Here is an 18373-nt window from a genome sequence, read left to right on the forward strand (position 1 = left end):
GATTTTGGCATTTATTTGGAATGAAATTAATTTCAATGAAAGAACTCAATAAAATCAGGTAGGAAGTAGAAAAAGAGCAAATTTGTACTGTTCCAGAACGTAAAAGTACTGATAACTGGTATCAGAGCTGCATAGCAAGGCAGAAGAAATGACCCTATATAAACAAATGAATAAATTACCTATTCTATAAGATCAACAAATTATAAATTTTAGCACCCAAGGACCAAAGGCTAAGCTTGTGGTCAAAGTAAAGTGATCCAAAAAGAATTGTGCCAGGAGTTTCAATTATTGTTGCAGTAAAAGGGGAAAAATGAAAAGACAGTGGTCTCTTCAACATTGCATTCTCTTTACTAAGCCTGTGGTTCATGAAAATGTTTAACCAGCAACTTTTGAAATGTCAAAACAAAGTCATAGCACTAGCACAGTATTCAACAGATACAGAAACCAGGGAAAATACCTACATGTAAATAATTGACCAGGTAAACAAGTATTTCTGTTCAGTTATATAAACAGGAACATTGTCACTCATAGAGAGATCGTTAGTGATACAATACCACCAGTCTACTGCGGTCTATGATGTTTTTATGATATAGAAGATGACTTGAGCACAGGCTACAAGATGAACCGTCATTTTTGATACGATTACCTAGAGGCCGCATAGCCTTAGTACCTAAACAGTGAGGCACTTACAACCGCGCACACAATCATTCCAAAATATCCAATAGAACTATAGCCATAGATCTCCAACATATATGCTCCTAGTGTTGGTCCAACAGTGCGTATGAGTGAATTGGTGGCCATGCCAAGGCCGATCATAGCCCCTAAAACAGATCACGTCAGCCAGCATAAGAAGGTAGATAAAAAGCTAATAGTTGAACGCAAATAGCTTGCCATTTCTTAGTTTCTGTAAGCTAGTTGACCATATTTCACACTTATATGACTCTCACTATGATATATTTGAGATGGAAACCTGAAAACTTATCAAAGGCATTTCTCAAAGTAAATGGCTTTTTCGATGTTGAACAAAATAAACAACATCCACAATGAAATTAGATTGATGACATTCTCATCGGAGAAGTAAACAGCAGAGCTAATAATAGGGTGAGAATCCTTCACAAAGTTCAATGCTTGATGGTGTTTAATTGAGAGAGAGTGAGTTTGTGACTAAAGAACAGACTCAGCCAGATACTGATGCGAACAATCTGACGATACAGTAGACACTCTTATAATAAATACAGTAGACACTATTATAATCAATACAGTAGACAATCCTATAATAAATACAGTATACAGTCCTATAATCAATACAGTAGACACTCCTATAATCAATACAGTAGACACTCATTTAATCGATACAGTAGACACTCCTATAATCAATACAGTAAACACTCCTATAATCAACACAGTAGACACTCCTATAATCAATACAGTAGACACTCCTATAATCAATACAGTACACACTCCTATAATCAATACTGTAGACACTCCTATAATCAACACAGTAGACACTTCTATAACAAATACAGTAGACACTCCTATAATCAATACAGTAGACACTCCTATAATCAATACAGTAGACACTCCTATAATCAATACAGTAGACACTCCTATAATCGATACAGTAGACACTCCTATAATCGAACAGTAGACACTCCTATAATCAATACAGTAGACACTCCTATAATCAATACAGTAGACACTCCTATAATCAATACAGTAGACACTCCTATAATCAATACAGTAGACACTCCTATAATCAATACAGTAGACACTCCCATAATCAATACAGTAGACACTCCTATAATCAATACAGTAGACACTCCTATAATCAATTCAGTAGACACTCCTATAATCAATACAGTAGACACTCCTATAATCAATACAGTAGACACTTCTATAATCAATACAGTAGACACTTCTATAATCAATACAGTAGACACTCCTAGAATCAATACAGTAGACACTCCTATAATCAATACAGTAGACACTCCTATAATCAATTCAGTAGACACTCCTATAATCAATACAGTAGACACTCCTATAATCAATACAGTAGACACTTCTATAATCAATACAGTAGACACCCATATAATCAATACAGTAGACACTCCTATAACAAATACAGTAGACACTCCTATAATCAATACAGTATACACTCCTATAATCAATACAGTAGACACTCCTATAATCAATACAGTAGACACTCCTATAATCAATACAGTAGACACTCCTATTATCAACACAGTAGACACTTCTATAATCAATACAGTAGACACTTCTATAACCAATACAGTAGACACTCCTAGAATCAATACAGTAGACACTCCTATAATCAATACAGTAGACACTCCTATAATCAATTCAGTAGACACTCATATAATCAATACAGTAGACACTCCTATAATCAATACAGCAGAAACTTCTTCCTTTAAAGTAACTGCACCGAATATAAAGAATTTATGTAATGTTTTTGCACCGTATAACATGAGAAATTCCACATAACGTAGAGCATCAAGTTAGTGCAAGCTCTCAAATTTGATTTGAATTACGAGAGTCCCATAGTAAAAAGTAGCGTTTTCTATCCGACAGCACTTGGGAGAGAAAACGACATACAGCATACGCTCTGATAACGTATACTTCTTATAACGTGAATTCAAGATAACATAAAAAATTATGCAAAGTTTTATGTAAAAAATCCATATAACGCAAAGCGTCAAGTAGGGGCAACTTCTCAAATTCGATTTGAATGGTAACATATCTCGCCGCACTAGTAAGAAAAAACGACGTACGCATAGCGTTATATCTATTACATAGACAACTTCTATGACATTCTAGTTTGTCGTGATAGATCGCTAGATGTGTCGACAAAACAGAAAACAGGTAGCTGCGCAATTGTTAATAAATACTTGAAGGCAACAATCGATTGTTGCGGGTGTTACAGAGTCGGTCTACCAATCTGAATGTCATGAGTAGGGACGATTGTCGAAAATTATCTTTTATCTTAACCTTTACCCACAAATACAGATAGACGCCGAACAGGTAGACATCGCTTACTTGTATTAAAACATATTTTTGTTATTTTTTGCGATTTAAACGTATAAAATGTTTGTTATTAGTTTTACTTTGCAGAATAGTCTTTACTGTTTGAAAAAAAAAAAAGCAAATCATTGTAAAAGAACGTCGAAGATGTGCGCTCCCCATCAACTTATTGTAAAATTACTGCAATCATAGGCTATAAAACTAGTGAAATTGATCAGAAAAAGGAGAAAAGTTGTTGATGCAAACTGATAATCTTACAGTTATAATACAGCCAACAAATTAAAACATCAAGTCTAGTTTTTTTTTTTGTATCGCCAAAGGGGTGAGTTCGGAAAGATCTTGGAACGGATTAGGCAATTTAAATGTATTTTACTGTTTGTATAACGTAAAATTCCTATAACATAAACGTTCTTGGAATGGATTATTTACGTTTTAGGAGCGTCTACTGTATAAGGGTATCTCTATTATATAAACTAGTACTCTGACAGTCTACTGTGCAAAATCATCAGATGTGCTGATAACGCGCAGGTAATAAGTAACTGCATTGGCGGTGTTAGAGTGTGTTAGAGTCCCAGTGAAAGTGATAAGAAAAAAGTTGCAGATACAAACCAATAACACCACATAACACCACAGTCATTACATTAAAAAGTTAATTTGGGTTTTTCTTTTTGCAGGAAGCGGGTGAGTTTGGGAGGATTTTGGTACTGATTAGGTTATTTACATGTATTTTACGCTTCGTATATCATAAAACCCTGCAGGTACATAAACATACTCAGAACAGATAATTTACATTGTAGGAGCCTCTACAGTATTTATATACACTGATAACTTGGCTTGAAGACATATCTGATAGGAAAACTAAATATTAATACGATTTCCAAGATGGGAGTTTTCATCACACAATGTTTACTCCATAAAGCTAAAAACACCATGTGTATTTTCAGATGAATGCTACAAGTAATCATACTAAAATGTTACAAGAACTCTTGCACTGCTAGCTGCATGATCTATGAATGTAATAGATGCCACTCATACATGCTTTAGTAATATTGACCTACCTGTGTCCTTGGGATCTACGACTTTAGTTATAGCTGCACTTATTACCACTTGAAGAGTTGTCATCCCCACAATAAGTGGCAGCATAGTCACACAGAACTGCTCAATACTAGTAACTTGGGCCTGCAAGATGCGAGTTGATATGACAATGCTAAACGTGAAGATTTCCTGACCTTTGTAATTGTGATTCTACTCTTATCTTCAGCAAACACATATGTTAAGTTCATAGTCTGTTGTTTATATCAGTATGCTTTCTAGTAAAGATGGACTTTTCTCTAATGAGAAAGTTATGGGACCAGAAGATTGATATAGTACTTCATAAGGTGCCAACTACTTAGCTAGCATCAGTCAGTGTTGCACAAGGAGTGACAAGTTAGGTAAATGGTGCCTGGTTCTCCTACTTATAATATACTGTAGTCCACTTTAGAGTGAACATAGTGGTAAACACTACTTGGAGAACTAAACAAAAGCAATTCATCTCATGATCAATGCCTGTCAGAGCCAAGTGCCAGACAATCTACCAGTAAACTCTTTGCCCATATATGGAAATACCATTTAAGAAATAGCCTGTACATAGCTTTCAGCTGCTGTTAGTTTCAAGGATACAGCCTATCTATTACAACCAAATGCATAATGTAACTAACCACTAGTTAGAACCAAATATTCGACTTATTTTCACCATAAAACACTAAACAAATAATCTAAACCGGAGAAGTAACAAACAGAGCAACTAATCAAAATGGAGGTTGTAACTTACCACAAGTATATAGGCGAATGTAGCTATTATTGTGCTGAACTTCATCAGTGAGAGGTCCTTGTACCTCTTAGTAAGTATTCCAACACCTACTCCTTGTACTAGCTACAAAACAAAAAGGTCAAGAATTAAACTATCATTACAATGTAAGAATTGTCTCACCATGCTCCTAGTTGTGTTGGTTACAGAAAAATTCGTGCTGTCCATCCCAAGTAAAAGAACCATAGCAGTCCATTCCAACACGCACTAAAGGTGGAGTAGATTCAAGCCAATCGCTTGGTAAATCTGCCTTTAACTGTTCATCTGGTATCCCCTGAATCTCTTGCATGGTACACAATTGCGGATGACAGATTTTCCTAATCTTCCAGCTCCAGCCATCCAGAAGTCAGAAGTTCTTATCTTTGTTTGCATCATGCTCTTCTCCTGATGTTTCGTGAGATCAGCTTCATGTAATAAGTGTTAACACATAATACTTCATTGGTAAGATGACAGGATGTTTTCATCTTAACTTAGACTGAACAAGTTTTTTACTCTCTCACCAAGTTTTCTGGTGAACCTTAGCAATGATAGGTATTCATAGCTCTTTTAAGATTAGCTGGGGTATGCAGTGCAATAGCCCAGTTGTTGTTGTCCTTGATCTTACAGATGTTCTGAATAATGGCAACAATGTGTTTCAATTTGTTCCATGCGGAGTACCTAGCAACTCTGTTAATGAAACGCTTTTAATTGACTTACGAGGTTTGTTGCCTGTCTTAAGTCTGGCTCTGTAGAGTCCAACAAGACATTGGAATTTGCTTACAGTGGTATCTCTCTTTTTTATTCAGGAATTCTGGTTCAGAGAGCCATATTTTGCTGCTGAGCTCACCCAGATGAAGAAGCAACATCAGCTGGATTCTGGTCACCAGACACAGGAAACCACTGTATCTTGCCCAGGCAGGTATGGATGAGTCCAAGTCTATTGTACACAAATGCACTGAACCGAGTTATATCATTGTTGGTTCGTCTGGTGGCTACCAGCGAATTTATCCAATAGAATTCCTAATCATTAATTAGGTTGAGCTCTTTAGAAAGAGGTATCCTCAGCTGTGTTGGCATTAACGTTGACATCAGTTTCAGCAGAGGTGTGGTGAAGAGTTCCTTTGGTTGAGTCACTTGATATTTGCCCAGCACTAAACCGATATGGGCTTGTCTTTGGTCATTGATTTAATGCAAGTATGAGCATGCTCCAATACCAAGGTCACTTCCATCACAATGGAGATGTAGTTCTGTTCTTAAACAGATTCGAAGCTTCTTGGCTTATGACATCTTGAGATGCAAACAACTTCAATTTGGTACAAGCTGTTCCAGCCATTTTTTCCATTGTTGCGCAATGTCTTCAGTCATAGGATAATCCCAGCATGGATACAAATTATTGATTTTTTGGAATATGTTCTTGCCTAAGACATTAAATGGTGCTAAGTCCTGAAGGATCATAGAGTTGACCAATAACCAAAAGAATTCCACATCTAGTATCTGAACTCCCTGTTAGCTGTTGTTGATGAATTTTAAGCAGTCATCATTGGAAAATCATTGCAGACCAAAAGCATGTTGTTCAGGGCAATTACCTAAAAAAAGATTTGTGTTATGAACAAAATGTTTACTCTCAAGTAATGCCAAGCTGTTAAATCCAAGGTTCTCTCTGTCACGAATTTCCAGTGATCAACTGCATAGCTTTTTCTTCAGTGTTAGGGCTGATTAGACTGTCACCAAAATAAAAGTAATTGCGAATTAAGTTTTCAGCCTCTGGAGATATTGCGTCGTGGTCTTGAGCTATTCGTCTAAGACCATAGGTAGCCAGTCACTGCTGGGAAAGACATGATACAAACAAAAGTAACTTTATTCTGTACACTTTTAACTGTACAGAATAAAGAATACAGAACTGTTTTTTACTGTTCTTTTTTGCTGTTCCAGAAAAAATGAATCTAGTTTCAGTCCTTGAGTTCTACTAAGAAACTGTAGAACATTTTCTGTATGTCACAGCTCACCGCATTCGATTTTTTGCAAAAGTCGCCAACGATTTCCAACAGACTGTTCTTGTTGTCAGATCCTTGGAAAAGAGTGTCATTTGATGATGTGCCTTGATATTGAGCGAAGCCTTGCAGTCAAATGTCATGTCAAGCTTTTTTTTGCAGATGGGCAACTGCAAAATGTGGAATGTACTAAACTTTTCCTGGTTGCGTAGGCTTTGAAGCTTCGACTTCCTCAGCGATTTCTAGATCGATGAGGTCACATACAAAGATGATGTACTATTCCTTGATATTGAGGTATTTCATAAAACTTCGGCACAGCCTATGCTGTCTCTGCTTGGCCTGACATAGCTGTTGGAGAACTTAGGTCTCAACGTGAATGGCAATGGCGCCAAATAAGTTCCTGTTTCAGTGACTGAAGTTTCATTATCCATCAGATCCAAAGATTTAGAGTTTTCTTGTGACATCACAGCTTTGTCAATGCTGTCCCTAAAAAATCCAATTTTCTAAGACATTCCTCATCTATATGCTTGAATATGACCATAGAAATACTCACCATGGTTACAATACCAACATACGACATGACCATGCCATTGTAATCAGCAGGTAAGTTGAATATAGTCATGGCCACACGAGAGAAGACACTTTGAAGTATTCCAATAGGAATTCCTGCAAGAAAACAATAGAACTACACTAACTTTAATATTTAATATCAATGGACACACTTCAGCAGGTGCCACTAGAAAAGAAATATATAGAGACAATTTTCCATATGTTATGATATATACAAAAAACACGAGTGAAAACAATTTGTTGAAAGGATAGAAGGATTAATTTCTTGTCTAACCATTTAACATAAAAACCATCTGTTAAAAATATCACTTGAAACACAGCTTACAAACACTGATATGCAGTTTTTATGCAAAAGCCGTGTTTTACATATTAATGTTTTAATTAAATGATCACATTTTGTTGGAAAATGTGGTTAGTGCAGGTTTGTAGTGATGAAGCAAAGCGGTAGACATGATTTTGCTGTTTATTATGATTCCTTAATATAACTTGCATTAAAACAGAAGCACGTAAGTCTGCTTGCTACAAGGGCTAAACAACTTGTAGTGTTAATAGCCATCAATTTTAATTTAGATGTCTAATATATTTATATCTTTTGTTGAATCACTGTCTGATGTTTATACCAACCAAAGATATTAAACTAATCATTGGTCTTCCGTCACCTGAAGAATCCTTTTGCGTCAAACAAGTTTATGGTGACATTTAGCCAACTTATTTTCTCATTTACCTATATGATTTTACTTCATAAAAATTCCTTTTTCAGTGTAGAATTTTCTTTAGTTAGCAATTTAGTACTGCTAATACTATATATACATTATATATGTTATGTACATATATATATATTATGCATACATATGTATAATAGTATATTATGTATATATACTAAAATCCCACATAAAACTAAGTTTTAGTATGTATTTAGTACGATTAACATACGATTTAGTATGTAAACCCACTTTATAGTTTGCCCTGTACTTGCTACAAGGTAACTTTGTATTATATAAAAACATATCATACTCTATAATAGTTACAACTCACCGACAACAGTTTTGATGATGAGTAGAAATGCTACCTCTCTATTGGCCATGAGCGAAACAATTTCACCAAAATGTGAAGGCAGAACACAATTTAAAGTTGTAAATTAACAAACAAGTTAGTATGTAAATCCACTTTATACTTTGTCCAGTATTTGCTACAAAGTAACTTCGTTTTATATAAAAACATATCATACTCTATAATAGTTACAACTCACCGACAACAGTTTTGATGATGAGTAGAAATGCTGCCTCTCTATTGGCCATGAGCCGAGCAATTTCACCAAAGCTGAATACATTGGCTACACTCTGCTCTGTGAAACAACAAAACATCAATCAGTCTAACACAGCTGTTTTTTCAACTTATCAGAGCGGGTAAAAATTTGTTAACAGCACCAACAAGTTGCATTAACTATAACACAAAGACAACTGTTCCCAAAATTATTAGATCAAATTATTTGAGCCTACCATAAAAACTTTCTTAAATGTGACCATTAGGAAGCTAATCTGTACATATTACAATACTATGTGTGAAAACTATAATAATGTGTGAAAACTTTGTGAGAATATTCCAACATACTATTTGAATATAAGATCTTTTTATAAACATATATACCTATGCCTATAACATATGCCTATATATGTATAGCCTGACCAACTATAAACAGTTCAACCACTTTTAAACCATAACTGTCGCGTACAACTTTTATCGTATTTTCTAGGTGAATCAGACACGCTGATTCTGATTTGGTCCACTAACTTTCAAAGCCATGAAGGCTTTTTTAAAGCATTTCAATATCCGTCTCGAAAACAAAACAATCGGCATAACAAGCTCCGCCCATAAATACGTGATGTAGCCTAGCTTTTTAGAAACGGAAGCTAGAGATGTTTAGACCGATTTAGAATAATAGAGATGGGTGTCTTAAAACCCATTATTATCTAAACCCAGCCTGTAAAATAATCTCAGTCTTTTCCGAAAGATAAAGAAGCTATTTAACATAATTTTATTTAAATAATAATATTTGATAATAATAAGAATAATAAGCATATTTAAAACTGAGCTGAAAAAAGCGCGATAACAACGCTAGCTTGTGATAAAACCACGCTTTTTGAGCTCATTTTTTTCGGCGTTCAGCCCATTTAAACATCATGTAACAAGCTGCGAGCAATTTTAAATACAGTCAAACATGGATAACTCGAACTTCACAGGACCGAGCAAAAGTGTTCGAATTATCAGAGCGTTCAAGTTATCAGAGCACTGTCACAAGCCCATGTATTTACTTATTTATTAGTAGATACATGTACATATGCAAACTATAATATAAATCAAAAGCACAAATGGCTTGTTTCAAATTAAATGCTTCTAATGTAAAGTTTAAAACGTTTTTATCAAAAAGTATAGAGATTTTTCTATCACTTGAGATTGGTTTGTTGTTTGAGGTGATGTTATTGCCAGGACGTTTTTTAGATTGACATTGGCAAAACTTGATCGTTGTTGAAATGCTCAAAAGAAAAGACATCTTTTTCTTTTGAGCGTTTTACCCACGATCAATTTTGCCGATTTTTCTTGAAGTTTATGCAAAGATTACCTCACTCTACCTTGGATTCGTTAAGAGCAACACTCCGAGGCAGTTCAATTAAAAGTTTTACGAGGTTTTACGGTACATTGTATATCACTCACGCTTTTAGAATGGATACTTATTGAATGTACACACGTCTTCTGTGTTTAGGTCAAACGATGAATAGTTTTTTTTTAGCTAAGACAATGTATACGTTTAATTACAACAATTTTTAAGACGTTTTAAACATTCAACATTCCGACGTTGATTCAACACGGAATCAACGTCGGAAAACTATTCGTCACGGGCTAGCCGGGTCACGCACTCAAGGATTTTCGCCACGCACATACAAAACAACATGCTGTTTTTGTTTTGTATGTGCGTGGCGAAAATCCTTGCGCGCGTGATCCGGCAAGCCCGTGCTATTCATCGTATAGTAGTATAAATCAAATTTGACCAAACCTTTAGAAAAGTCGTTGACAAAAATATTTTGCCGATGGTGGTAATAACAACGCTTATGAATCACGAAAAGATGAGGTTTACCTCTATGGCTTTGAATAAAGTGATTTTCTAAAGCGATAACAACCGTTTCGGTAGCCGTTGGGCAAAAAAACAGTTCGAATTAACAGTGTTGAGTTCGAGTTATCTATAGCAATTTATCATTACGTGGGAACGGACCAAAGAAACCGTTAGAATTAACCATGTGTTCGAGCTATCCGTGGACGAGTTATCCATGTTTGACTGTAGTTTATATACCTTTCATAAAAGACTGAGATTACTTTACTGGCTGGAATCAGATAATAATGGGATTTAAGACACCCATCTCCATTATTCCAAATCGGACTAAACTTTCCTAACTTCCGTTCCTGAAAAAGCTAGGTTTCATCACATATTTATGGACGGAGCTTGTTATGCCGATTGTGTTGTTTTCGAGACTGATATTGAAACACTTTAAAAAACCTTAATGACTTTGAAGGTTAGTGAACCAATCTTTATTTTGAGCACAAAATCGGAATCAGCGTGTCTGATTTACCTAGAAAATACGATAAAAGTTGTACATGACAGTTATGGTTTAATGTGAGTTATCCTGTACATCAGCATTACCCAACCTACAGCTTACATCCGGCCTGTGAAGCTGCCTCATGAAGCTGCCGATCTTTTAAAGTTCATTGAAATGGCAAACTATATTGATAATATTAAAATAACTTTTAAAAAATAGACAAGGTGTAATAACGTCTTCCCAGTCTCGATCTCCTTGATATTTTCCAGAAGCCAGACAAATATTTTGTTAATCTTCTTCTCTCTTATGCTTATGGACTCTCGTATGTCCACCCGTTGTGCTGTCTTTCACTAAGGCATCTCTGAAGCACGTCTCCAGGTAAAATGAGCCAAAATTTAAGAGGACACTAAAAGCTTTTCCGGTTATTTGTGTGACATTGTGAGCCAGGCTACAGCTCAGCCTTATAATGTAAATATTTGCCTCCAGATTTTGCGTGTGTTTTGGCCTGCTTGGTTCATCTAAATGTTGAAAGCGGCCAGGAGGTATAAGGAAAGGTTGGATGCCGCTGATGTACATAACAACATATGAAGGTTAATTGTAACGTATATAACAGCCCAACACAGTTGATTATTATTATTATTCTATACATCAGTATGTATTATTATTATTCTATACATCAGTATGTATTATTATTATTCTATACATCAGTATGTATTATTATTATTCTATACATCAGTATGTATTATTATTACTATTCTATACATCAGTATGTATGATTATTGTATACATCAAAATGTATTATTACTATTCTATATATCAGTATGTATTATTACTATTCTATACATCAGTATGTATTATTACTATTCTATACATCAGTATGTAACCATAGCATACATTACCCTCTGTTCTGACATGCTTTACATGTTTAGGAATGTAATATATTACAGTCAGCATGCTAATCAGAGAGCCAACTGTTGCAGTCATAGCAGCTGCTTCTTCTCTACAACCACATGAGACTAACTATAGCAGGAGAATACAATTCCTCATCTTTAATTATAGCAGGAGATTACAATTCTTCATTTTTAATTATAGCAGGAGAATACAATTCCTCATTTTTAACTATAGCAGGAGAATACAATTCTTTAATTTTAACTATAGCAGGGGAATATAATTTTTATTTTCAACTATAACAAGGGAATGCAATTTTTCGTTTTCAACAATAGCAGAGGAATACAATTCTTTATTCTCAACTATAACAAGGAAATGACATTTTTCGTTTTAACTATAGCAGAGGAATACAATTCTTCTTTCTCAAGTTTGATTCAGTTTAAAACGCGAGTTTATCAGCGAGGCAAAAATGATTCCCAAACTGCTGACTATAGAAGTAGATGCCAAATAAATAGAACTAAGCAAAGTCTAGTAGTTCTACAATTTTGAATCAAGCATGATAGTAGTTGCACCTATCACTTGTAATATTAAGCCAACCAGTGCAGTTAGTTGACTCCTGCAAATTGTTAAGAGCAGACAACTTCACTGCAACTTTTAACAAACTGCTATAAAACTCACAACGCTTCTATTGGTTGTTTTGGGAATAGAGACCTGTGGATGTTTGAACATAGCCAAGTAATAAAGATTGTAAAGAATCAATTGAACAACAGCTGGACCAACATGCTCTCAGGTATTACAGCCATCTGAAACCTAGCTGACTCGAGTGTAGAAACAAGAGAAGAGCTTCACTAGATACAGTAAAACAGACAGAGACAGTATGATATGTGAATATGCGAGGCTTTCCTGTGATTAGCCAATAATATAGAAGCTGGCATGCATGGACAGTCAGGGTGCCTGGCTAGAAGGACTCGCTATATGTAGGACAGCGAATCACTGTTGAGACAGAACCTGGTAAAAGATAGGAAAACATGTACTACTGAGTTGCCCAGCCTTGCTAAGCCGGTGTGTGGTCTGAGCAGACAAGACCATTGTGTAGCAGCGTGTAGTGCTGAGCGGTTATTGGCTTGTGCACAGGTGTTGGAAGTAGGGACTGCCATAAGGTTGGTTGTAGTCATTGTGCTACGGGGGTGTAACATCGGGGCAATGAAGGCTGGTGGCGAAGGGAAGGTGCCATCATTGCAACTTAATGCTACGTAACAGCTTTTTGTTGTTGTGCTTACACAGATGATCATAAGCGAGCATTATGTTTGCTGCACTCACCCATATCTCTGTGTAATCTGTCCACCTAGGGTAGGCCCAATCACCATTCCCACACCATAGAATAGCCCGAGTTTTCCAAGCGCATCGGCACGTTTCTCTGGCGCTACTATATCTGTTATGACCATCTGACTACCTGCGATATAAACCACTGACATTTAAACTATGAAATTGGCCTACTTCTGTAGCTACAAAGGTCTCCAACACCTGCCTCGACCAATCAAACAAATTTTTACTATAATAAGAGCCGTGTCTGTCTGAAGTCACGGTAAGGGTGTTAGGAAAAAATATTGCATCGCACGGGAATTGAACCTCAATATTTGAATTCAGGGCGCTACCAACTGCACCACTCGACCACCTTCCCATAACTATGCACATAGTTATGACACCTGACAACCTCTCACGGTACACTGCACTGTCAGCGTACTCGTCTATATAAAGTTATGACAAACTCAAACCTAACTAACTTCATCTCATGCAGGGGATTGAAACATTTTCAAATTATTATGAAGCATTTTAGACTAGTAATGTTAATCCTCTATATCTGCTCTGGAAAAAACAGAAGTAACCTGTAGTCTACCACGGTATAAGCTAACGATAATGCTTGTGGTTTGACTGCTGTGTTCCCGACTGCAGTCTCATTATACGCGGCTATGTGAAAATGATATACAAAAGGGCTAAAAAGGTACCAAACAGAACTATGCAAATAGAAAGACTAAGAATACTTTCCATACCAATGAGTAACAAATGTTAAAGAAATCTAAACCATACTCTATATTCACTTTTGCAGAAATGATACAATTTTTTCAATAAACTTTCGCTCCCTGTAAAGAAAGTAATCAGCTCCGACATGTCAAACACCCTCGACTGACTAGACATATGTAAAAACCATGGCTTCATTGCCTTTTCTCTAGAATCTAATGAATTGTGAAACCTGTAATGCAAATAGTCATCAATTTCATTTCAAACATACAATTTTTTGTTTATTGTAGCTTTCTTGTTAATTTGGCTAAACAAAATACAGTAATTTATATTACAATATGTGTATGAAGAAAGACCCATGTCACAAATGTTCTCTAAGCATATAGCATGAAAACCTTGCTAACAATACTACACATTAACGGTAAAGTAAAAAATACAGAAACATTATTTCAAAAAGAATCTAAAATATGGAAGTTGTGATGCAGTGTCATACTAACTGATTAGTCTTCAGAACTGAAAGTTTTGGAGTTGTATCCTCATTTATCACTGTTTCAAGCTGTCATGATACAAGTCAAAATTGACTGATTGATTTGCATCTTGTTGCAGATATAGTTCACGAGGTATAAATAACTCGAAGTTTGTTTTTAAAAGCCATCATAGTAGCAATACTGTCTTTATGGTAAAAATAGTGAAAGTCAACTACTATGTAATAAAGTAAAACTAAATACAGTGAAACTCGGATAACTCAAACTTCAAGGGACCGAGCAAAAGTGTTCGAATTATCAGAGCGTTCAAGTTATCAGAGCACTGTCACAAGTCCATGTATTTACTTATTTATTAGTAGATACATGTACATATATAAACTACAATATAAATCAAAAGCACAAATGGCTTGTTTCAAATTAAATGCTTCTAATGTAAAGTTTAAAACGTTTTATCAAAAAGTATAGAGATTTTTCTATCACTTGAGATTGGTTTGTTGTTTGAGGTGATGTTATTGCCAGGACATTTTTTAGATTGACATTGGCAAAACTTGATCGTTGCTGAAATGCTCAAAAGAAAAGACATCTTTTTCTTTTGAGCATTTTACCCACGATCAATTTTGCCGATTTTTCTTGAAGTTTATGCAAAGATTACCTTACTTTACCTGGGATTCGTTAAGAGCAACACTCCGAGGCAGTTCAATTAAAAGTTTTACGAGGTTTTACGGTACATTGTATATCACTCACGCTTTTTGAATGGATACTTATTGAATGTACACACGTATTCTGTGTTTAGGTCAAATGATGAATAGTGTTTTTAGCTAAGACAACGTATACGTTTAATTACAACAATTTTTAAGACGTTTTAAACATTCAACCATCCGACGTTGATTCAACACGGAATCAACGTCGGAAAAGCCATCACGGGCTAGCCGGGTCACGCACTCAAGGATTTTCGCCACGCAAATACAAAACAAAAACAACAGCTGTTTTTGTTTTGTATGTGCGTGGCGAAAATCCTTGCGCGCGTGACCCGGCTAGCCCGTGCTATTCATCGTATAGCAGTATAAATCAAATTTCACCAAACCTTTAGAAAAGTCGTTGACAAAAATATTTTGCCGATGGAGGTAATAACGACGCCTATGAATTACGAAAAGTTGAGGTTTACCTCTATGGCTTGGAATAAAGTGATTTTCTAAAGCGATAGCAACCGTTTCGGTAGCCGTAGGGCAAAAAACAGTTCGAATTAACAGTGCTGAGTTCGAGTTATATAGAGCCATTTATCATTGCGTGGGAACGGACCAAGCAAATCCATTCGAGTTAACCATGTGTTCGCTATATCCGAGGGCGAGTTATCCATGTTTCACTGTATAGTGAAAAGTTGTAAACTCGTAAACATTTTGTATATTTTTGAAATAGATAAAATACCTTGCATGCAAGCGAGAAAAAGAGACATAGCCCGAGAGAGGAAAAGCATAGGGATGCTAGAGGCAAAAGCAAGAACGCCATAGGTAAGGATTCCACTAGCATAAGCTAGAGTAAGAGCAGCCCGGGCTCCCATCAGATCCCCAAATCTGCAACAAATACTTCATTTGAGCCCAAGCTAACAAATATTCTTAAAGAGAACTAGCAATAAAAAGCTGATTGGTTGATCTATGCCCAGCATCATAAATATTCCTTCAAAAGTGCAAGATGCATGGCCTAGATATTCCCTCTGGTTTAGTTATGTTAGTTAGTTATTCATACAAATGTTAGAGAAGTTGCAGTCTAGACCACAGGAAGTCTGTGCACACACTCCTGACACACGAACGAACACATTTGAGCACCTGAAGTTGTATAAGGATGACTACAAAAGTGAATTACCTGCCAAAGAGAGGGCCTCCAACAAGCTGAAAGACGGCAAATGCTGTCTGAAGATATCCATAGGTGATGTTGTCCACTCCTAGCTTCTTACTCAAATACTGCAAAGGTAACTCTTCATCTCTAGCATGCAGGGAACGTATTCAAGTCACTAGTTATTTGAAATTCAAAAAAGTTTCATATAAGCTCATTCCATGCCTATGAAGAAACCTAATCACGCAAGGCTAATAATGATCAAGGTTCATGAGTAGACAACTTCTACCCTTATGTCAGGGTAGTCCCACAATGCTATCTCCAACTAAGCAAGTTTAAACTCAATACTCAAGAACATAGGGCTAAGTGCCATTTATGAAAGCAGGCCATGTAGAGCTTGCCAAGAAAAGCATCCTTGAACTTACAGGAAAGCATGACTGTTGTATCCAGAAACATGTGGAATAGAGAATAACATTGAGTTGAACAACGCGTATGACACATACGCTGGAGAAATCCTCTTTGACTGAATAGTCTGCCTGTGTGTCAGCCGGAGCTTCTGCACCCCCTGTATAAAGCAAAATGAAATGCTCACCAAAGGTTTAACCTTATAATTAAAGACTGATAAACAGTCTATTTAACAACCCTACAATATTCCGCATCCTTGAAACTGAAAGTTGCTGAAAGCTAAATGCACACTATTCTTCAAACTAAATTATATTATTTGTAATTATTATATGTATTATTTATATATAGAGCATATTAAAGTTTAAATGTCTAGTTATCCTTGTTTCCAGCAACTAGCAGTTTCACACATTTACATTCCTCAGGTTGTACTAGCATGTCTCTAGTATGTAGGTCAAATCTTCCTATATAAAACAACTAAATACGAATTCATCCATACCTACCCTCCAAAATACCACCTAACAACAGGATATTACAGTGGAAAAACCACTTAATAACAGGATACTACAGTGGAAAAACCACTTAATAACAGGATACTGCAGTAGAAAAACCACTTAATAACAGGATATTACAGTGGAAAAACACATTTTTAATTGTTCTAGTTCATAACCTATACTCACTAGCATTTATTATAATAGCACATTTTGAGGGGTGCAAATGCATGAAACTGCCAGTAGCTGGAAATATAATAAAAATAAACTATTCAGGTGACAAGTGATGATTGATTAGTTTTAAGATCTTTTTTGGTAGGTTTGGTGTTTATGCTGCTAAGAGTTGATAGAACTCAAGCTATTCTTATAGATACACAAGGACTCAAGTTTTTTCGTTTCCACGTACTTCTACTATCTTCTCCTGGAGCTGTTGGAGGTGATGTTTCACCTTCTGGAGCATCTGACATATGGGTTCGCTGCCGCAGAGCGCCACCTGAAGAAAGGGTAAAAGTGGATTACTTGCTATTTAGTTAATGATTACATGTCCAGGCAGTCTTGGATAAAACAAGCATTTTAGTAACTCTAAAAATATTTAGAGAAAATTATGTTTAGCGGTAAAGCAGACCATCTTTAGCACAAGCAAACATATACTTTGGTTATTGTCTTCACCTGTATAAGTTGAATAAAAAAACAAGTCCTCTGATACTTGCTAGCAAAACAAATTTACTATGACAAACCTGAGCAAGCAGAGTATGGCAAATACATGGTTTTAATGATGCATGCCTAATTATTAGTGAGAAAAACCTAATCAAACTGCACATATGTGGTCACACCTGTATCAGCCTCAGTCATCATGTACTTGGTTCTATCAGTGATCTAAAAGCATAAAAGGTGTGAACATCAGATTAAAAATATAAGTTTTCTCTTCAACAGCTGGGTTTCACAGAAAATATTCTGAGGTAACTCCTTCATGTTGGGTTGTATTTAGCATTGCCATAGGCAACTTCTAATAAGCTATATGATTGATAAAAGCCCCAACTTGACATAGTTACGGGTGTTGCTGCTTGTTATCTGATAAGCAAACATTAAATCTCTATGTCAGTGTTTTGGTGGACAATATTAATGATAAAGGTAAATCTATGTTTGCTCAATAGTCGGATACAGCGATTACTGTATTCAGACTTCACTTTAGCAGGTTGCTGTATAATATATGATGTTAATATGACGCTTGGACATATTA

At 35.9% G+C, this 18373-nt stretch overlaps 1 protein-coding gene across 1 annotated transcript; it reads right to left on the reverse strand.

Moving 5' to 3' along the window:
* Positions 1-317: 317 nt before the first annotated feature.
* On the reverse strand, positions 318-18005 carry LOC137408387 (solute carrier family 22 member 18-like). The gene is made up of 12 exons (XM_068094900.1): positions 17967-18005; positions 17540-17626; positions 16666-16805; positions 16271-16368; positions 15836-15981; positions 13227-13359; positions 11918-12018; positions 8678-8773; positions 7412-7524; positions 4853-4954; positions 4098-4218; positions 318-821 (listed from the first exon to the last, which is right to left on the reverse strand). Exons 1-12 carry the CDS (start codon positions 17986-17988, stop codon positions 664-666), a joined length of 1317 nt encoding a protein of 438 aa, XP_067951001.1. The 5' UTR covers positions 17989-18005; the 3' UTR covers positions 318-663.
* Positions 18006-18373: the final 368 nt, after the last annotated feature.

The sequence above is a fragment of the Watersipora subatra genome, chromosome 11, assembly GCF_963576615.1.
Source record: "Watersipora subatra chromosome 11, tzWatSuba1.1, whole genome shotgun sequence".
Taxonomy (NCBI): domain Eukaryota; kingdom Metazoa; phylum Bryozoa; class Gymnolaemata; order Cheilostomatida; family Watersiporidae; genus Watersipora; species Watersipora subatra.

Excerpts from the sequence above, each read along its gene's own strand:
- LOC137408387 (XM_068094900.1), bottom strand. The coding sequence starts at position 17,988 with ATGATGACTGAGGCTGATACAG. Across the intron at positions 13,360-15,835 it reads TTTTCTCGCTTGCATGCAAG|GTAGTCAGATGGTCATAACA; the intron begins GTATTTTATCTA and ends TTTATATCGCAG. Across the intron at positions 8,774-11,917 it reads AAAGCATGTCAGAACAGAGG|AGCAGAGTGTAGCCAATGTA; the intron begins GTAATGTATGCT and ends GTTGTTTCACAG.